This window comes from Nelumbo nucifera, chromosome 1 (genome assembly GCF_055504915.1).
Source record: "Nelumbo nucifera cultivar China Antique chromosome 1, China Antique-T2T, whole genome shotgun sequence".
NCBI classification, from domain to species: domain Eukaryota; kingdom Viridiplantae; phylum Streptophyta; class Magnoliopsida; order Proteales; family Nelumbonaceae; genus Nelumbo; species Nelumbo nucifera.
The window spans coordinates 79,595,253-79,617,489 of record NC_142649.1 but is presented as its reverse complement, the minus strand read 5'-3'; the positions used below and the strand labels follow the sequence as shown (position 1 = coordinate 79,617,489).

Below are 22,237 nucleotides of genomic sequence, written 5' to 3'. Positions count from 1 at the left end.
ACTACCGCCACTGTCACCATTCCTACGAAAAATGTTTAATGCCTTGTCTCCCTCTGAAAACCTTTTCAAAATTTCTGTAGGTATTCCATTTTCACGTTTTTTATTGACACCAGCCAAAACTGAGAAACGACGGCATCTGGATCCTTGAACATTGCGGCATCTGGATTCTTGAGCATTACAAAATCGTATCCCTTGAATTTTCAGATGTTCTTATTGGTGATCACCTGTAACGGATAACACTGTTATCTGTGGATTAGGAGATTACTAATCTTATCTCCTTGTAGTTGTTATCTGCTTGTAACACTGTTATCTGGGTTTTCTTTCAGGTACAATAAGACGAGGTTCATTTTCCCATCTTCCTTTTCCTTCTGGAAAATGTTGAAGCAGCCATAACAGATCAAATGAGAGACAAGAAACAAAGAAAAACATTCATAAAGATCGAAGTGGTTTAAAATATTTACCTTGTAGCTCTGTATTTCATTCAGCAAACGACTTGAGATCATCAGCAACTCTGTGAGATATGGAGTTGGGCACCTCATCAGGTGTTTTAGTAGGGCTGGAGCCATGAAACATGAGGCTGGAAGAACCAGCGCATGCACAGCTACAGATATAATGGCAGTTTCCAGGTAGTCACAGATGGGAGGGGCGTATCTGCTCTTTGCTCCACTTGGCTTCAGTCAACCATGAATCAAATGTTTGATACCACTTCCATACATAATTAACAGGCGCGTTAACTGTTAAACAAATTAAGTTGTATAAACTAACTAATAAACTACGTACGTACGTGCATGTTCGATCATAAATGAAATATGAATCTGAAGATTTGATGAGATTATATTTATGGAAGCAGCTTACAATTTGTCGAAGATAGTTTAGTATGATGCTACCCCTCTGTCGATCGGCATATTTGGCCGCAACCTCGTTAACGAGATTGTCAAGAGCATCGAAGATAACTCTACCATGTCCTCTCAAACTTCTACCTTCCCATCTATATGTCATTAAACAGTGGAAGGGTTTCAAGATAATTAAAGAAAGACCTAGTTTCTTTTAGTTTAATTTCATCTTAAATCTTATATATGTTTGTTTGTAGAGAAAATTGAAAAACTAGTACCTCTGAACACTGCTTCAGTTAGAGTTTCTAACTCATCCAATGAACCTTCCATGTCAAAGAAATCATCAGCTACTGTAACGATCACCGCACTCTTTGCAATTACCATTCTTACATCGGAATCTAGAGGAACCGAGGAGTTACTAGCAATTGCGTAGCAACAGTATGTAGTTTTCTCTCGACCAAATCCAATGGTACTAAGGCTCCACTCCTTGGACCAACTGTTTTAATAAGCCATGAGAGATGAGACCACACAAGAGCAACACAAAAAGGATAATGGATTAATCATGCTAGCTAGCTAGAAGCAAAATTCATGGTTGCATGGTGTACCTTTGCAACTCCTCCAATGCATTTCTGTAGATTGATTGCCAAAGTTGGAAGTTCTTTGCAGCAAGTTGCAGTAGCTCACGGTTGAAACGGTGTGATAGCCTTATCATTTATACAAGATTAATGGTTATTTAGTTAAAACGTAAAGAGAACAAATTAATCTACATGTTTGGAATTTGAAAAAAAAAAGTAGGGTTCTTACTCAGAGTTCTTCATACCTGTGGAAGGAAGACTTCGCCATCGACAGAGTGTTGGTTGCATTTTCTTCAATGCACAGTCTATGCTCTAGACGATCCATTCGGGTAAGCCATGGAATACTCAACTCATGTTCAATCTATTGGGGAGGATGTAATCGATTTAAAGGATTCAGCCTTGGAGCTTAATATAAGAAGTTGCATTGGTTATATCTCTATGGTGGTATTTATCAAAAGGGCCGGAAAGACATCATACCTGGGAAAGCTCTTCCAGTATTATATCTTTCCGGCAGAATAGATTTTCCCAATATTCTAACCATCAGATTTAGCTATTTGTTTCAGAGTAATTCCATAATCTCCAGCAAATTCACAGTCCCCCCGGTGTCCTTGAAAGAATGGATATAGTTGCAATCATCGTCGTTTATCTTTATTATGCATGTTCATATTCAAAACAAAAATTTTGTGCAGGTAGGGCTCAGTCAAAGGCTACTCTCTCTATTCCTTCTATATGGGAGACACTGCATACATTATTTGTCATATTGGAGTTGTAATTTGGGGGAAGGTGCCAACTGGCTCAATTGATAGGGCCTATTATGGCTGGTAGTAGGACCGGAGACTTGGGGTTGGGGATTGAATCACACCTTTCACAGGTTGGGCTTGGATTTTTAAGCACTAGACCAATAAACTTACGCTTAAGCCCAAAAATTTAAACCATGTATTTACATATATAGTATAGTATGTTATTATAAAACATGCATGTAGATATTTATATATATATATGTAAATTATTCTGTTTTTATGTTAAACTATAAAGAACAAATTAAGTGCTAATTGATGGAGGACGATTTGGCCCGACCTCATAGCACGGGTATACGTGTGCGTGACCTTGCTCAAACGATGACTTAGCGTGACAGCACAGCAGGCGCAACCGCAACTCGGAGGGAAGGTCCCACCGAGTTCAGCCCGACAGCTCGACGGAATAGACTACTCGCCGGGAGCCGCCTGGCCTGCACCGCTACCCCGGGAGCAAAGGCACCCCGAGCTACCTCCGAGTTCGGGCCCCCCTAACCTTTCCTAATACCCGAGCTCCTCCCTGTGGATCTCGGACCACTCCCAAACAGGAACACACCGATCTGCCTATAGATACCCCGAGGTAAAGACACCTCGGGCCAGACAGCTCGGCTTAACTTGCCACAGGCAGCTTGCCGCTTACGAGATAGCCCGGCACAGGATAGCTCGCAGAAGGGTAGTCTGGCATATCACAGGAAGACCTCCTGCCCGACCACCGTACCCAACAAATCTAGAACAACAGCCATATCCCTCGTCGTGCCTGCCACCTTTAGAGGGTACCTCACACCTGACAGGCGCGTACCCAGCGATGACTGCCCCGCGCGTGCCACCTCAGCCCCTGCCAGTAACAGTTGTGGCAGGCTGACAGTGGCGGTTATACCTGCCCTATCAGAGGCCAGTGGGCCTCATGCAATGGATTTCTGTTATAAGGAGCTTATTATCAAGGGAGAGACGTATGATCTTCTACTCACGCGGTTGGACAGTTTTGTATGCCCTTAGCTTCAATCAGAATGATGTACATTATGAGTTTATTGTAAATGAATAAAAGTACATATTTGATTCATGTTCCCTTGGTATGTTTCTGAGTAATACCCTTAAACTAGACACTTAATGAGACTCGTGTTAGTTTAGAATGTTCACAACTAGTGGGTCGGTCTGGGGAGACCTATCCTGATAAGGCTGACACTGTTGTACCACCAAGTCGGTTGGGGTGGCCTATCTCAGTTGCTAGGGTGAGACCCTAGGCACATACAGTATAGGATTAATTGAATCTTTGAATTGGACCAGATTTCCAGTATTGCCCTGGACCTTGGAGATTAATGGGCAAAACTGGAAAGTTATACCCGACCCCTAGACTCGATTATGATATTGCACTAGGTGTCGGATTGGGCTGTCTTTGATGTACCAATCAGTGAGATCCTTAGCGGGGGTCAAAACCTGGGTGTGTTGGAACAGTCTGAGAATTCATCTGAGTGGGTGATCATAGTGATAGGATCAGCCCCTTTGTCGGACAAAGGTAATGATCGGGGATGCACTCTCTCTGATGGAAACCAAGACTGTCAGTAGCCAATTTCAATCGTTGAGATTTGTTTGCAAAATATATTTTATATGAGATATAAAAGTATATATATTATGGTTTCTAAAATGTTTGCAAAAGGTTTTAATTCCCGGGATCCATAGAAGTAGAGAGTGCAACACTGTTCCTTGCAGCCGAGGGAGAGGTCATCTCTTGTCGGACAGTGTTTGATCATTATGGGTTGAGAGGTTGAGTGTAAGACCATTGAGGATAATACCTGATGGGCTAATCTTGCATCTGCCCACAGTCCCTAGGTGTTACAAGGTGGCTTGGCCCAGGGACCACTTAGGGTAAGTGTTAGACCCATAGAGCCCATTTGATGGGTTTCAAGGGGTACACTGTCCATAACAGTGTATTCGGCCAGGCCTTGTAACAAAGGCTGGGCCGAACCCATGTGGTTGATGTGTAGATCAATGCTTGGGTCCCACGCCATACAAGGAAGCCCAACTGGGCAGCAGATATAAAGAACTAAGTGAGTACATAACCTTAATGGGCCTTAAGCCCATTTCGAATTGGGCTAATTTAATGAGTTAAATATGGGGCGAATTCTGAGATGGATTAGCAAATAGGATAGGGTCTTAACCCTATCCACTCAGCGAGTCCAAATCTTAATGTGATTCAGATCTAAAAACCTCCTAATGAGATTAGGAGAAGGCTGATCTAATCTGCAGATAAGATAAGGGTTTATCCTTATCACCTAAAGGGATGTCTGATCCAAATATGATTTGGATCAGCAACTCCTAGTTGGATTAGGAGCTGATCCTTTAGGGTTACAAGAAAAAGGAAAGGGTGGCAGCCTTTAGACAATACAACAACACACCAAGATCTCTAGTCTTCAGAGCTGAAATCACAGAAGAAATATTTCTGCAATTTCTGCGAAATACTTTCTTGCCACCTCCTTCTTCTTGCCGCCCACCTTGCCAATTCGATCTCCAGTTGTGGGAGAAGTCAAGATTTGATCTTGATATCAGTTCTTTGTGAAAGGACTGACAAGAAGTTGTGCTCACATGCCATCCTACTGTTTCTTGCGAAGGAATAGGTTCTTGGAGAAGAACACTATTGATTCTGCTCCATCCTGCACTGCGCCATCTTCAGTGGGAGTAGTCTTTAGATCCTTCCTTGGGCATGAACACCTCCATTGGGAGATATTACTTCTCCGTAATAGGTATAATTCTCTCCCACTCCTTTTGGTTCAGAACTGGTTCAGTTTATGGTTCAAGATTGATCCTTGGAAATATGATTTTCTAAATAGGGAATGCGATTCCCAGTTGAAGGGAGAGAAAAATTTTTGAAATTCGCCCACCTTATTCCGCAAGATTTGAGCGTCCATACGATGGATCTCTCATTCCTTCACATGCGCCATCTGCACTCTTAGCCTTCATCTTCTCCTTGCTTCACCTATAGAATTCTAACTTAAGCGTCGGAGTGTTCCCGCCGGGTGACCCCCCGGGGATTCTTCTTCTTCTCCATTTCAGGTACCTCTAAGAGCCACGTAAGTGCCAACTAGGAATGATCGGATTGCGCACCATCATTTGGCGCCATCTGTGGGAAACTCTTCTAAAAGCCTTCCTCTAAACCTTCACCGTTCTTCCTTCTCTGAAAACTCGGCACTCATGGCTTCCTCAAGCAACATTGGATGAAGCATGGAGATGGGTAACTCTAGGGAACAACCCTAGGTCCCCACGGTCTGCATTGGGCAGTTCACCATTCCCCTCTTGGTGGACGGAGTCCCCAGCCTGAACACGCCGCGAGCAATGGCGCCTGTGGGTGTTCCCCTGCCTTCCTCGGTCGAAACGACCTTTGCTGAACCAACTGTCATCCCTCTGGCGACCAGGCAGAGCCAGCTCGATGATCTGATGCAGTGCATGCCGGCCATGCAAGCCCAAGTGCAGCAGCTCCAGCAACACCAGATTTACCAGCAGCAAGTGCTGCACCACGTCTCCCAGTACCACTATCAGCAGCAATTCCCTCAATTGCCTTGACCTCAGCTTCAGCAGCCACAACTCCCTCCTCGGCACCTAGTCTCACCGCGGGCAAGGTCTCACCGCCAGGAGGAGCACCTTTCTCACCAAGGGGAGGCCCCCCATAACCCTCTTAAGAGCCAGGCCTCCTCCCGCGGCAAACAAGAAAGACCGGCCACTCTGATCTCACCGCGGGTAGTCAGGTCAAGAGGACCTCAGCTCACCAGGTCCACGTCACCTCAACCTCAAAGCCTGATACCCCGTTCCTAGAGAACCGGTTTGAGATCCTGGCCGCAGGCTCCAATCAAGATCCCTCTGTCTGCAGCCATCACTAGCGGCCTGAGCTACTTCCTGCACACACCATTCCTGACAGCACAGAGGTGAGCAGCACGAACGCCGAGCCCACCAAGAAGTAGAGACGCCACCGTCGAGCTCGCCGATCTGCCACCCACAACCTGCCCGAGCTCGGAGGCAGAGAAGAGGTAAGCTCGGGCGAAGCTAAGGCTCCCCTCCTTTCGGTTCTGTCCCCCTGTCTTCTGAAATCCTGGCAGTCCCAATGCCTAAAGACTTCAAGCTCCCCCCTCTTGACAAGTATGACGGGTCGTTCGACCCAAATGACCACGTAGATGCCTTCCAGTTGCAGATGCACCTAGCGAGAGCCAGTGGGTCATGCATGTGTGTGGCCTTCTCCACCACTTTCAGAGGAGTAGCCCGCACATGGTACCGGAACCTGGCACCTGGATCAATAAGAAGTTGGGCGCAGTTCGTGCAAGCCTTCACGTCCCATTTCATCACCAGCAAGCGGTGCCCGCAAACTCAAGAAAGCCTCCTCAACATAGTGCAGAGAGGGAGAGTCCATCCGGGGCTATATCAAGCGGTTCAACGATGCATACATGCAAATACCGCGCCTGGACCCCATCGTGCGCCTCGCAGCAGCCAAGAAAGGCATGACGCATAAAGAGTTCAAATGGCACATGATCGTCAACCAACCAGCGACCATAACCGAATTTCTTAAGCTCGCGGACAGGTTTATAACCATGGAGGAAGAGATCAACCAGAAGGGCGAGAGCGCGCCCGAGAAGAGGAAAAGGGAAGGAGAGCCTTCCAGCCAAGGGGACAGCCGAAAGAAAAAAGATACAACTCGGGGGGCAAAAACGGGTCAGTCGTTCCGAGGTCCCGTAGTGGACCGAACTGATTATGAAGGGATGAGAGATCCATCCTATGGACGCCCAAAGAATGCGGAATAAGGGGCGAATTTCAAAAATTTTTCTCTCCCTTCAACTGGGAATCGTATTCCCTATTTAGAAAATCATATTTTCAAGGATCAATCTTGAACCATAAACTGAACCAGATCTGAACCAAAAGGAGTGGGAGAGGATTATACCTGATACGGAGAAATACTATCTCCCAATGGAGGTGTTCACGCCCAAGGAAGGATCCAAAATCTGCTCCCACTGAAGATGGCGCAGTGAAGGATGGAGCATAATCAGCAATGTTCTTCAAAAGAACTTGACCCTTCGCAAGAATCAACTGGACGGCTTGTGAGTACAGCTCCAATCAATCTTTTCCCAAAAGATTGAAATCAAGATCCAATCTTGATTGCTCCCAAGAACTAGAGATCGAACTGAAGGAATGGCAATGGCAGGAAGGTGGTGGCAGAAGAGAATTCGCAGTATGCAGGAAATCTCTTAATCTCTCTTTCTTAAAGAGAAGAATGCTATTGATGTTATTGTGTCTTTCAAGGCTGTCGCCCCCTTCCCCTTTTATAATCTTAAAGGGATCAGCTCCTAATCAGATTAGGAGTTACTAATCCAAATCATATTTGGGTTAGAAGTCCCTTAGTGATAAGGGATAATCATTATCTTATCTGCAGATCAGATCAGCTGTCTCCTAATCTAATTAGGAGGTTTCTAGATCTAAATCTTATTTAGATCTTGGACTCTCTGAGTGGATAGGGTCTAAGCCCAATCCTTTTAGTTGACCCACTTCAGAATTCGCCCCCTTTAAATGACTGATCAAATCAGCCCAGTTCGAAATGGGCTTAAGGCCCATTAAGGTTATGTACTCAAAATACCTTCCAAATTACTGCCCAGTTGGGCTTCCTTGTATGGCGTGGGACCCAAGCATTGATCTACACATCAGCCACATGGGTTCAGCCCAGCCTTTGTTACAAGGCCTGGCCGAATGCACTGCTGAAGACAGTGTACCCCCTGAAACCCATCAAATGAGCTCTATGGGCCCAACACTTACACTAAGTGGTCCCTGGGCCAAGCCACCTTGTAACACCCAGGGACTGTGGGCAGATGCAAGATTAGCCCATCAGGTGTTATCCTCAATGGTCTTACACTTAACCTCTCAGCCCATAATGATCATACACTGCCCGACAAGAGAGGACCTCTCCCTCGGCTGCAAGGAACAGTGTTGCACTCTCCACTCATATGGATCCCGGGAATTAAAACCTTCTTGCAAACTTTTTAGAAACCATATATATACTTTTATATCTTATATATAAAATATATTTTGCAAAACAAATCTCAACGGTTGAAATCGGCTGCCGGCAGTCTTGGTTTCCATCAGTGAGAGTGCATCCCCGATCATTACCTTTGTCCGACAAAGGGGCTGATCCTGTCACTATGATCACCCACTCAGATGAATTCTCGGACTGTCCCAACATACCCAGGTTTTGACCCCCGCTAAGGATCTCACTGATTGGTACATCAAAGATAGCCCAATCCGACACCTAGTGCAGTATCATAATTGAGTCTAGGGGTCGGGTGTAACTTTCCAGTTTTGCCCATCAATCTCCAAGGTCCAGGGCAATACTGGAAATCTGGTCCAGTTCAAATATTCAATTAATCCTACACTGTATGTGCCTAGGGTCTCACCCTGGCAGCTAAGACAGGCCACCCCAACCGACTTGGTGGCACCACATTGTCAGCCTTGTCAGGATAGGTCTCCCCAGACCGACCCACCGGCTGTGAACATTCTAAACTAACATGAGTCTCATTAAGTGTCCAGTTTAAGGGTATTACACAGAAACATACCAAGGGAACATGAATCAAATATGTATCTTTATTCATTTACAATAAACTCATAAAGTACATCATTCTGATTGAAGCTAAGGGCATACAAAACTGTCTAACAGATTACACCCCACTGAATGCGAAGCGGGCCGAAATCCTGATGGCGATCAAGGATGCCCTGTATGTGAAGGGGCCACTCCGTCTGAGGGGAAATCCCAACGAGAGATATAAGAACTTGTACTGTAGTTTTCACAGTGATCACGGTCATAGTACCGAAAATTGTAAAAACCTCTACGGCGATATTGAGGAGCTAATCCGTTGCGGATATTTAAGGAACTTTTTATAAAATAATAATAATGATAATAATAAAACAGGTCAGCGAAGGGAGCACGGTAAGGACGCTCTTGAGTCCAGCAGCAGGCCAGCCGAACAGTCGCAGAAGCAGCCTCTGGAAGAGAGGCTAGTTCGGGGCACCATCCACGTGATAGTGGAAGGCTCGATCATTGCAGGTTGTACTTCAGCGGCAGCTTGGACATCAGTTCGTGAAGCTGCTCGGGAAGAACAGAATCCTCCGAAGCGGCCAAAGACAGAAGAGCCAGTTTTCTTCACAGAAGATGATGTGCGAGGGGTCCACTACCCTCACGACGACGCACTTGTGATAAAGCTGAGGATCAACGACTTCGAGGTCAGGCGCATACTCGTTGACTCAGGCAGCTCGGCAGATATTCTCTTCAAAGTCGCGTTCAACTAGCTTCAGTTGCAGGGAAGTGACTTGAAGCCCGTGAACACTCCTTTGGTGGGCTTCAGCGAAGAAGAAGTCTGGCCCCTTGGGAAAGTAACAGTACCTGTGGAAGTCGGCACATGGCCCTGCGTAGTCAGACTCAACCACGACTTCCTGGTGGTCGCGACCCCCTCCCCATACAATGCCATAATAGGTCGGTCGATCATCCATGTCCTACGGGCGGTGGTCTCCACTTATCATTTAGCAATGAAGCTCCCTAAGGACTTCGGTGTGGGGGTAGCGCGGGGCGACCAGCTCGAGCCCGCAAGTGTTATGTCACCGCCCTAAAGGGAAAGACCAAGGTGGCCGATGACCTCGAACTGGAGTGGCCTACAGAGCAAGGCGAAGAACGAGCTACACCCACGGAAGAAACAGTCGCTATTTCGACCTCAGCTGCAGACCCAGCTCAGACGCTTCAGATCGGTGCTTCCATCCAAGAACCTCTACGATCCGAACTGGTAAGTTTCTTACTTCAAAATTTAGATATTTTTGCATGGTCCATGGCAGAGATGCCCGGTATAGACCCTGACCTTATAACTCACAAGCTGAATACTAATCCTGTAGTTAGGCCTGTTAGACAGACGAAATGCAACCTAGCCCCGGAGCGGTGGAAAGTGGTCGACGAGGAGGTCGAGAAGCTCCTCGCAGCTGACTTCATAAGAGAAGTCCATTACCCGAGCTGGGTAGCCAACCCTGTTCTGGTAAAGAAGGCTAACGGCAAGTGGCGCATGTGCGTCGACTACACCGAGCCTGCCCGAAAGATTGCTTCCCTCTCCCCAGAATTGACTGTTTGGTGGATGCGACCTCAGGGCACGAGTTGCTGAGTTTCTTAGACGCATATTCGGGCTATAACCAAATCAAGATGGACCCGGCGGACGAAGAAAAGACTGGCTTCATCACGGAGTTCGGTCTATACTGTTACAAGGTTATGCCCTTCGGGTTAAAAAACGCAAGGGCAACCTTTCAAAGTTTAATATGAGCTTGAACCCAAACAAGGTTTGCAAGAATTAATACAGGACTTCATTCTGTTTTTAAAATTTTGCGTAAGTTTAATATGAGATTGAACCCAAACAAGTGTGTATTCGGTGTGACCTCGGGTAAATTCCTAGGATACATCGTTAACTGGCACGGCATTGAGGCCAACCCAGATAAGATTAAGGCCATCTTAGATATGAGACCACCCCGGAAGTTGAAGGAGGTTCAGAGGTTGAATGGCCGCATAGCCGCCCTGAGTCGCTTCATGTCCAAGTCGGCGGACCGCTGTCTGCCATTCTTTAAGGCAATAAAGAGCAAAGGGTTCGAATGGACACAAGACTGCCAGCTCATGTTTGACGAGCTCAAGAAATACCTCGCTAGCGTGCCAATCTTAACCCGGCCCGAGGAGGGCGATGTTTTAGAACTGTACCCCTCGGCGAGCGACAAAGTGGTCAGTTCGGTACTAATAAAGGAAGTAGATCGGGTCCAACGACCCATCTATTATGTTAGTAAAGTATTGCAGGGAGCAGAGACGAGATATCCGGAGATAGAGAAGCTAGCATACGCACTGGTAATTGCAGTTCGGAAGCTCCGCCCGTACTTCCAGGCTCACACTGTTACCAACCTCTCCGACAAACCTCTGAGGTAAGTCTTACTTAAGCCCGAGGTCTCTGGTCGGTTGACGAAGTGGGCCGTTGAACTTAGCGAGTACGACCTCTAGTACAAGCCGCGAACTGCCATTAAGGCTCAAGCCTTAGCAGATTTCATCGCCGAATGCACATTCAGTTCCGAAATTCCTAGGCCGGTTGAGCACGAGGTCCCCAGTTCGGGTGAGCCCGAAGCTCCCAGGCCGGTTGAGTCTGAGCCCCATGAGGTAGCAGCCAGTGTGGCATCTCTCCTAGTTTGGCCAAGCGTGAGCTGGGATGAGGAGCCCTGGATCCTTCACGTAGATGGCTCCTCGAACCAACAGGGCAGCGGAGCCGGAATAGTCCTGTACGGCCCAAGTGGCACGAAACTGGAGTACGCCCTATGCTTCAAGTTCGCGGCATCTAACAATGAAGTGGAGTACGAGGCGTTGATAGCTAGACTAGCCTTAGCCAAAGAAGTAAAGACCAAGCACAAAGTTATCTGTAGTGATTCCCAGCTCGTGGTCAACCAGGTCACTGGCGAGTACGAAGCTCGCGAGCCAACCATGGTCGCCTACTTAGCCAAAGTCAGAAAGGCCCTGCTCAACTTCCAGTCACACTTCATCAGACAAATCCCTAGGTCGGAGAACGTTGAGGCCGATGCCCTATCCAGGTTAGCCAGCTCCAGCGGCATCACCATGAGAATTGTGTACATAGAGGACCTGCCTTGGCTTAGCATTCTCGGGGGGGTAGAGGAGGTCGCTCCCGTCGTTCAAGCAGAGCCGGGCTGGATTGACCCACTCGCGGGCTTCTTGCTACACGGGACCCTCCCTGTATACCGCAATGCAGCCAGAAGGGTGCAGCGCCAGGCAGCCAAATACGTCATGATAGACGAACGGCTATGGCGGAGATCCTACACGCTCCCCTACCTGCGTTGCTTGCGACCTACCGAAGCCGAGCTCGTACTCCGCGACACTCATGAGTCTGTGCGGCAGACACTTGGGGGGCAGGGCCCTCGCCCAAAAGGCACTTCAACAGGGGTATTATTGGCCAACAATGAAGCAGATGCCATTGAACTCGTTAAAAAATGCAATAAATGCCAGAAGCACGCTCATATCCACCACCAACCTATTGCCGACCTCAAGTATTTCACCAGCCCGTGGCCCTTCGCACAATGGGGCATCGATCTACTCGAGCCATTCCTGCCAGCAACGGGTGGGAGAAAGTTATTAGTAGTAGCAGTGGACTACTTCACTAAGTGGGTAGAGGTTGAACCCCTTGTAACGATCACAGCCCGGAACGTCCAAAACTTCTTTTGGAAGAACATCATGTGCCGCTTTGGGTTACCTCGGGTACTGATTTCTGACAACGGCAAGCAGTTCGAGGACATCAAATTCCAAGACTGGTGCCAAGACATGATCCGACAGAACTTTACTTCAGTTGCACACCCTCAAGCAAATGGTCAGGCAGAAGTCACAAACAGAGCCATCCTCCGCGGACTAAAGGCACGGTTAGACCAAGCTAAAGGGTTGTGGGTAAATGAGCTACCCAGTGTTCTATGGGCCTACCGGACCACGAAGAAGACCGCCACGGGAGAAACCCCCTTCAACCTCACCTACGGCACCGAAGCAGTTATACCCACAGAGATTGAAGTACCTACGCTGTGACTAGAAGCGTATAGTGATCAAACGAACGAAGATGAGCTGCGCACCAACCTCGATCTACTCGACGAAGTAAGGGACCTTGCGTACATCAGGACCGCAGCCTACCAGTAGAGAGTAGCTCGGTACTATAACACCAGGGTCAAGAAGAGGAACCTCCGTGTTGGCGACCTAGTCCTTTGTAAAGTTATGGTACCTGAGCCCGGCACTGGCAAGCTCGAGTCCAATTGGGAAGGACCTTACCGAGTGAAACGAGTGCTCAAGGAAGGAACGTACGAGCTCGAGACCCTCAAAAGAAAACAAGTACCTCGGGCATGGAATATTGTCAACTTAAGACAATACTATCTGTAACAACTGAGTAGGCCACGAGCCACTCCCCAAGCCTAAGGGCTAAAATACCGAGCTAACATGACCTCGGCGCAATAAGACCCAGTCGCCTCTACGGCATGGGCAAACTCTAGGAGAATGGATTATAAGCCGCTCCTCCAGCCTAAGGGCTAAAATGCCGAGGTAACGAAAGACCTCGGCACCATACAAGACCTAGTTGCCTCATCGGCATAAGTAAGAACTTGCAATGCCTAAGGCACAGGCAGTTCGGGCGAGAACCTTATGACGGATAGCCCGCCCTAGCATGCAACAAGTTAAACCCATAAAGGACAATTGATGTCAACTTAACCCAGGTGCAGACAGGTTGGGCATGTACCCTACTATGTCACTCACCTCGGTGTACACAAGGCTACCCCTACTAAGTGTTGGAATACAGTTCAGGACCACGACAGTTGAGGAACCCTCACTTCGGGTAATTAGCCTAGTAGCCTAACAGTTTAGAATAAGACAACCACTTCGGCAAGTAAAAGAAAATTGCACAAGTGTTTGGCAAAAAATATTTCTTCATTACATAAACTCCATTACATAAATTTCATTACCTAAATATGTTCAGTACAAAAGAGAAGGAAATTGAGCTCGTAGGCCCAGTACAAAGGAAAAGGAAGTCGAGCTCGCAGACCCAGAACACAAGGAGCACCTGACTATTTGGGAGGCTCGTCAGCCTTACTCGGGGCTTCTTCAGGGGTCTCCTCGGAAGAATCAGTCAGATCGGTAGCCTCAACCTCCCCGTTGCCGCCATCATCTTCAGAGTCTGGGTCATCCACGGCTTGGCGTGCCATATCATCCGTGATGTTGAAAGAAGTGAAGGCACTTATATCCAGGTTGGGGTAGGCACGCCTTATCCACCACCGGCCGAGCTTGAACCCCCTACGGTAGGCCTTTGACATTACGTTGTCGAACCTCGACGACTTGTCGTAGTCGATGGCGGACTGAACCTTTGTCTACTTTAAAGCGTCGTCGAGATCTCCGTCTTCTCCTTAATATCGGCCTTAAGAGACTCTACCTCGTGCTCCAAGGCCTCCTTGGTTCCCTTGAGGGCCTGCATCTCGAGCTGCGAAGCCTTCTGGGCCATTTTGAGGCTTTCCACCTCGAGCTTCAGGGCTTCTTGACCAACTCGGAGCCTGTTCACCTCGGCCTTCAGCATGTCTCGTTCACGGGCCAGCTCCTCCCTCTCTAACGCCAAGGCGTAATTCAAGCTCCTCTGAGCGGCGGCAGCACTCTCCAACTGATGGACCTTGTCCTGTGTTGCCTTCAGCTCGGCATGAGCCACGCGGGATGACTCCTCAGCAGCCAAAGCGCACCTCAAGTGTTTGTCAGACTGGAAAGCTAAGGCGTGCACGGCAAAGTTCACCTAGTAGAAGGAAATTGGTCAGTAAAAAAAAAAAGGGAGGGATAGAGTGTTGGCTCACGGAATACGAACTTACCACCATGATGTGGCTTGCAACACGACCCCCGAGCTGACCTGGGGAGAGTTCGGCCCAACTCACAACCTCTGCATTGATAACGCCCCTCTTACTTCGGTCGAGGCTGACCTTGGGATCCAAGATGGACTCCTCCTCTCCGGTCCCTGAACTGGACGCCGCCGCATTTGTAGCGCGGTGAGCCGACTCTTCGGTGGCCTCGGCAGCTACCCCAGCAGAATTCGGAGCCTCAGCGGCAGCCCCGGCTAGCTCGTCCACCAACCCCTCCGCTGCCTCAGGCTTTTGGGGTGGAAAATCACCCTCCAGATCTATCACTGGAGGGGCATTGTTGAGCTCGGGTTCAAGGGTGGAAACCCGAGGATGATCGGGCTCGGGGGAGGGAGCCCTCAATGACTCCACACAAGCCTTCTTGGCGGCCCTCTTGGGAGCCCACTTCTTCCTCTTTTTCATTTGGTTGAGGAGCCTAGGAGCCGTAATCCTTTCTTCTTCGTCCATGGGACCTGCAACAAAGTTGGTGTCAGTAAACCCGAAGACACCAAGCAGATAAAAGCAAAGCACCAAAAGATAGAAATAGACCTACCCGGGCTCAAACTGGCCTGAACGAGCTTCTCTTCGGTGATGTACTCCCGATGATCAAGCTCAGCCTGAGCCCACGAGTGGAAGGTCTCCCATTCTGCTGGTTGAGGGTGATGCTGGTAGCCTAAGTAGCCACCGTCCAGCTAGTAAGGAAGGGCCACCCCGTGCTGGCCCGGACCACAAAATAGTCCCGCTTCCAGGCCGGGACCTTGCTTAGGAACTTATGCAGTAGCTTGAAGCCTAGGCGAGGAGACAAGTAGTAGACCTGCCCATGCTCGGGGGGAGCGCTAGAGGTGCTCTTCTTTATTAACAGTATGGAGCAGAGCATGTCCGCGTCCAAAGAGAACTGCCGTTCGCGGCAGAGGGAAATGGTTCCCACCAAATTCCGAATGGAATTGGGGTGAAGCTGATCCAGTGTGATGCTGAAACGCCCCAACACCTCGGGGATAAGGGGGTGAAGAGGGAGACGAAGCCCACCGACGAGTTGTTCCCTGAAGATCACGACCTCATCTAGACCGTGCTCCCAGGGGAAATTGTCGGTGGGAAGGTTGTAGGAGTACTCTAAAGGAAGGTTAAACTGCTGAATGAGGTCTTGGAGCCTCTCTAGCGTCAGAGTAGAAGGACCGAACTGGTCCAGCATCCGACCTCGATGAGAGGTGGATGCCAGTTTACCCGAGGTTGCTCGTGCCTCGTGGGAAGGCCGGGCAACAATAGGGTCACCATGACCCGAGGTGCCCGCCTCGAGTCCGTCCGAGAAACTGCCCCCGCTAGACATAAGGAAGAACGAACTGAGAAAAAAGGAAAGAGGGAAGACTCGGGGACTCACTAGAAAGAGACGAAACCGAGCTGGAAGACTCGAGCTAGAGACCTCCGATGCGAGTTCAAGGCGAAAAACACTTAGCGACGAAGGAAAATGGCCAAGATCCCGCTATTTATAGCCGCGGGCCCCGGTAGCCAATGGTCAAGATTGGATCAATCCAACGGACCTCAAAGAAACCGGCTGCGAGACTCTCAAGGCGAATTTGGTTTAGCACGTTTTTTGGCGTCCGCGCAGCATAAAGCGTGTGACGTCCGTGCGTGAATTGCACGAGACACGGGTTTTTCCCTCCGCGCAGACCGAATACCCAACCGATCCAGCCGCTAAACTGCCCAACATCGCGGCGTGAGAACCGAGCTAAATCCACCCAGCAAACCATGAACTCCTTGCACTGGGGCCCCGTCCCCAGCACGGGGAGTGGGGGGCAATTGATGGAGGACGATTTGGCCCGACCTCGTAGCACGGGTACACGTGTGCATGACCTTGCTCAAACGATGACTCAGCGTGACAGCACAGCAAGCGCAACCGCAACTCGGAGGGAAGGTCCCATCGAGTTCAGCCCGACAACTCGACGAAATAGACTACTCGCCGGGAGCCGCCTGGCCTGCACCGCCACCCCGGGAGCTAAGGCACCCCGAGCTACCTCTGAGCTCGGGGCCCCCTGACCTTTCCTAATACCCGAGCTCCTCCCAGTGGATCTCGGACCACTCCTAGACAGGAACACACCGATCTGCCTATAGATACCCCGAGGTAAAGACACATCGGGCCAGACAACTCGGCTTAGCTTGCCACAGGCAACTTGCCGCTTACGAGATAGCCCAGCACAGGGTAGCTCGCAGAAGGGTAGTCTGGCATATCGCAGGAAGACCTCCTGCCCGACCACCGTACCCGACAAATCTGGGAACAGTAGCCATATCCCTCGTCAGGCAGCGTCGTGCCTGCCACCTTTAGAAGGTAACTCACACCTGACAGGCGCGTACCCTGCGATGACGGCCCCGCGCGTGCCACCTCAGGCCCTGCCAGTAACGGCTACGGCAGGCTGACAGTGGCGGTTATACCTGCCCTGTCAGAGGCCAGTGGGCCTGATGCAACAGATTTCTGTTATAAGGAGCTTATTATCAAGGGAGAGAGGTATGATCTTCTACTCACGCGCCATTTGCACTCTTAGCCTTCATCTTCTCCCTGCTTCACCTACAAAATTCTAACTTAAGCGTCGGAGTGTTCCCGCCGGGTGACCCCCCGGGGATTCTTCTTCTTCTCCATTTCAGGTACCTTCCAAGAGCCACGTAAGTGCCAGCTAGGAGTGACCGGATTGTGCACCATCATTAATGAAAGGTGAAAGTCCAAATCATGAGTAAAAATTTCAAATCCGATGAACTTGCTCAAACTTGACTAAAGGTTATTTTTGTTTTTCATTTTTTTTTTGAAAAAGGTAAAGTAAGAATTCATTAAAAAGCTAGGTTAAAGAAGGAAAATAGTACAGAAAAAGAGGTCGACAAACCACCCCTGGAACTGCTCACTACCTAAAACCCATCCAAGACCAACCTGAGTAGGGTTGGGCTCAAGCCTAAGATCATTATGACCTTTGGGCTAGAACTAATGAATTGGCCTCAAACCTGGTTAACTCTCATTGATTCCCATATGGGATGCAGTTGGAAGCTAGCCAGCAATGCTATATGGAGCAGAATGTAGGATGCCAAGAAACATGTCCAAAAATTAAGTGGTAGAAAAGCCTATCTGAGACTGATGAGTGGAAATTTTAGAAATAACAGCAATCAGAAATGAAACCATTTAAAGGAAGTTAAGAATAGTTCAATAGATGATAAAATGAGAGAAAGTAAATTAAGATGGTTTTATCACATTTATAGAAGACCATCACACTTGTAAGAATGAAGCAGCCATCTTGAAAAGAGGCTGAAAGGGCTAGAGGTAACTAAAAGGAATTTGGGTTGGAAATGGAAATAGTAGGATATGATTTATATAAGAACACATATTTATCCAAGTTGTGCTTGAGAGACCAAGACTACAAGAGCCTGCTTGACTTTGTGCCAACTGGTTTCCTATTATGGAAAAGGAAATAATACCTTGTGAAGTAAGTCTCATACTAGTTAGGCTGCATTTGACATTCCTTATTTGAAGGATTTATCTCCTTTTTGGAGTTAAAAATTTAGTATTTATAGGAACATTTTAACATCATAGAGGAGATAAGTCCTTAAAATAAGAGAATCTAAGATCATGTGTCAATAAAACACGTTCCAACCCTCTACCAACATAATCTCACACCACACATCTCATACATGGTGGAGCCCACTTTTATAGCAGGCCCCAGTCTTGGTAGAGGGTCGGAAGGTGTTTTGTCGGTAGAAGATCTCAATTAAAAATAAGAAAGGCCAATTATTACCAAAAAAATGCCAAATGCAGCCTTATTTATTGGGAAATGGGATCACTGAAACTTGGAGGAAAAGCTCTGAGGCGCATCTGAATACACTATCTTTATAACGTTATTTTCCCCTACTCAATTTTCACTGAGTTTGCTGTTGGGTTATAGGCAAATCCGTTCCCAGGATACAACAGAGCTTTGGACGAGAATCTACAACCAACAAAATTGAAGAGTCTCCGAAGAAACCTTCCACGAGTATAGCAGACCGGACTAAGAGAGAGAGAGAGAGAGAGAGAGAGAGAGAGATTTTCGAAATTGCTATGTGTGAGATGTTTGATTCATGCCCCTTAAATAGTTTCTAAAGAGTTATAAAGAAAAGGTAGGTGCTGGTTCAGAGAAGGCACCTTGAACAGTAACAATTTCAAACATTGTAACTATTTAAAAGTTAGTTAACAGTTAATGACTGTTAACCTTGAATTGTGCCTCTTGATCAAACATGATCGAATCGCACCAAAACCAATGTCATCCTTCACGAGCCACGTGAAGTGCGAGCAAAGTGTGCCTCTAAAGCACCTCATTGCGCCACACACATGCGTCCGTGCGTTGCGCGTTATCAAACCTCCTTACTCTCCTCTACTATTTCTTAGAAGTATAAATCAGCTCCTATCAAAAAACCCAAGACAAAACTTGTAAATATCTAAGGTGGGACAAGTTCAAAACTGGTTTTAATAAGAGAAAAGCTGTTTTCTAAAGGGTTTATCGTAGATAAGGGCAACATTTTGCCCTGAATACCAATAAAAGATAATATTTTTATAAAATAACTAAAATAAGATAAATTATTTTGAAAAATATCAATGAAAGGCAATGACACTGTTCATTATATTCCTCGAGGCCGGAATTCCCTTAAGGAAAACCGAAACACGAACACGGTTGTCTCCACTGTGCCACGAACACTTAAATCTAACGGCTGATATTCACGATCCGCATTTGTTTTCTGATGCGCGCTACATGAAATCACTACTGTTTTACAATGCATTACTTGTTTGACTGTCTCTGACCATTGCAGCGCCACGACTGTTCATTTCTCGTAAGAGAATTTTCCACCAAAGCTCTTTTGAAATGCCTGAAATTCTCTCTCTCTCTCTCTCGTTTGACAAAGAAAAGTCTGAGACAAAAGCACCCGGTCCGTGAAACTAGTACCAGGACGGAAGGACGTCGTACTCTTCTTCTTTCCCCCTCTCCGTTTGGTTTGGCTATGAGCAATCGTGGAAACTCTACGAATGATCCTGAGTATTCGGGCACTGTAGGTGGGGCTCCCTTTGCAGCTTTGCTTAGATTTCTTTTGAAAATTTTTCTTGTGGGTGTTCGAGCTCTGAAGACCCGGATTTCTCTGGAAGCAAGAGATGGGTGGGTTCTTATATGCTTGAATCCTTGGAAACTTGACAAGAGGTTTGGATTTGAAGTTGGGAGTGGGTGCATTTTCCGTTTCAACGCTTCCATTGAAGATGCCCGGCCCCCTTTACATCACGTTTTTCTACTAACGGCTCTCGACGATTCTTGTTAACGTTGCGAGCAAAAGTTTGAAGCTCAAACGGGTCAGATCGTTTAACTGGTCGATGGTGCTGTGCATTAATGAGGAACACATGTGATTACTTTGTTTTGGACGGCTCCGCGGTTGGCTCCGATTCAGTTGTGAGGTTCAGGATGAATACAAACGCAGAGGAAGGCGATGAACAGTGTCATTACTCTTCTTTGATATTTTTCAAAAAAATCTATCTTATTTTTGTTATTTTATAAAAATATTATCTTTTATTGATATTTATTAAAGGCAAAAAATTGCCCTCAATATAATTGATTAATCAAATCTATTGAATTTAATCTCTAATAAAATTAAAATCCAACATTATTCAGTACTGTTTGAATTCTAATTTCATCATTGACCTGTCTGTGTTTTGTTGGGGGATTGAAAGGGACAGCAGAGATGCGATATGGCCATCAATCCGGGGTTCCTCAAGCTCGTTTTCTCCTAAAAACATTACATCAGTGGCTTTATAAACATTAAACATTGCATCCAGGAAGTACTCATAGTTCTCCTCTATATGAACTAGTACATCTTCACGATTCAAAAACCAACACAACCTTCCTGCATCCATATATACAGCGATAAACAGCAATTGAGACTATCGTACTGCCATCCTGATGAGAGAGAGAAAGAGAGAGAGAGAGCTTACCTGGTAATAGCATGTACCCATGCATTCTCAAGAGTCGAAAAACTAACGAGTCCTTGTATATTTGTATTGGCAAAGCTTTTACTACCATATCTTGTGGTCCTTCATCCATATAACTCCTACATGTTCCAAGCATCAACTTCATCAAACCACGAGAAACATTAATTGCTTCAAGAATTTAAGCAAGGAAACCATCAACCTGTGAGTAACTCAACTACGTACATCTTATATTAATCATGTTGTTACCTATATGCATGGGCCAATATATCTTCAATCTCTTCCAGGTAATACTCAGCCAACCCCATATGTTCCAATTGGTTGACGATGCAAAGCTTTATAAGTTCTTCGCTCATAGGATAGTGGAGGAACTAGTGCTCAGAAGTAAGATTTTGGTTAGTCTAATTTCCAACGAAAATCACCTTCAAAGTGAACTTTGTTTTTATCTCAGCAATCGCATCGATCAAATATTAAAGTTAATTGGTATTAGTGAAGAAAGTGTTAGCTAGCTCCTACATACCTTGCTTACCACATCTTCGAACTAGGGATTCTAGGTACAACTTACACCTCTCATCTCCGGTTGCCATGAAGGCAAATGCTGTGGCGGAGGGTGATTGGAAGATTGAGCCATCCTCACTCAAGTGTTTGAGTATCAGTTCTTCATTGATATCATACGATGGAGGCAACGCTTCCAAATATGACATCAATGGAAGATAAGTAAGTTGATCAACGAGTCCCTCCCTGTACAAATACAATAGTAATTAAGTACAAGCAATGATCAGTTGGCCTAGCCTACAGATATCAATCAAGGTGACGAGCTAGGACTACTGTACTGATGAGGAGCGTCCTATATATATATATATATATATATATATATATATATATATGATGAGATGATGATGACTTATAACATAAATAACGTTTCAAGAATCCGTTGTCTCTCACTGAAAACATCTTCTACCACTCGTTCCAATCCATCATCAAAGATAACCTCTAACTGTGTAGCTCGTGCAAGTTCAACCATAGCGGGGAAGATAATGGCGAACCAACGAGGATAGTGATCACGTAGCTCTGTGATTAGCTTCTCTCCGTTTGCATGAATGAATGTCATTCCTGAAAACTCCAAAAGACTGAGTTTTAATTACAAGTACAAGTGAGATCTAGAGAAAGAGAGAGATAGAAATAAGAAGCGAATGATGAATGAAACAATGTTAAGGTATTGAATAAATAACATGGTAAAATTTAGACCAAATTTAATACCTCTGTGAACATTGTTAATTCCAACGTTCCATCTGCAGAGCGCAACGACGCAGGCAAGAGTTGCAGGCAGGCAATCAATTCTGGGAGCGTCGTGATTATTGTAGTCACCCCAGAAACCTTGGTCGTTTTGATTAGAGAGTATCCAATTCAAACAATCCTGGAACATGGGACGATCAGGACGTTGAGGATCAGGGATCATGATTAGCCATGCAGTGTCATAAGCAGACGGGGATATTAGGTTGTAGATATCGACAGATGAAGGGAACATCTCTTCCTTTATAGTCTTAATCAGTTCATGAATGCAGGATTTTGCCTCCATGACCATGAAGATATAGAGGATACATAAGCTAAATCAACTTAAATGCACAA

The 22,237-nt window shown here is 46.8% G+C and overlaps 1 protein-coding gene across 1 annotated transcript; it reads right to left on the bottom strand.

Annotated features, from left to right (window-relative positions):
* Positions 1–287: 287 nt before the first annotated feature.
* LOC148803478 (S-linalool synthase-like) lies at positions 288–22,187 on the bottom strand. The gene is made up of 14 exons (XM_088896164.1): positions 21,869–22,187; positions 21,529–21,721; positions 21,127–21,349; positions 20,858–20,970; positions 20,615–20,730; positions 20,377–20,526; positions 14,722–15,110; positions 14,193–14,540; positions 1,654–1,769; positions 1,439–1,537; positions 1,120–1,329; positions 856–988; positions 462–671; positions 288–368 (listed from the first exon to the last, which is right to left on the bottom strand). The coding sequence occupies exons 1-14, from the start codon at positions 22,185–22,187 to the stop codon at positions 288–290; spliced, it is 2,700 nt and encodes an 899-aa protein (XP_088752290.1).
* Between the last annotated feature and the right edge of the window lie 50 nt (positions 22,188–22,237).

Coding starts and splice junctions, on each gene's coding strand:
- LOC148803478 (XM_088896164.1), bottom strand. CDS start 22,187: ATGGAGGCAAAATCCTGCATTCATGAACTGATTAAGACTATAAAGGAA. Junction 21,350..21,528: donor AGACAACGGATTCTTGAAAC/GTTATTTATGTT, acceptor GTATTTGTACAG/GGAGGGACTCGTTGATCAAC. Junction 672..855: donor TAAACTATCTTCGACAAATT/GTAAGCTGCTTC, acceptor GGTTGACTGAAG/CCAAGTGGAGCAAAGAGCAG.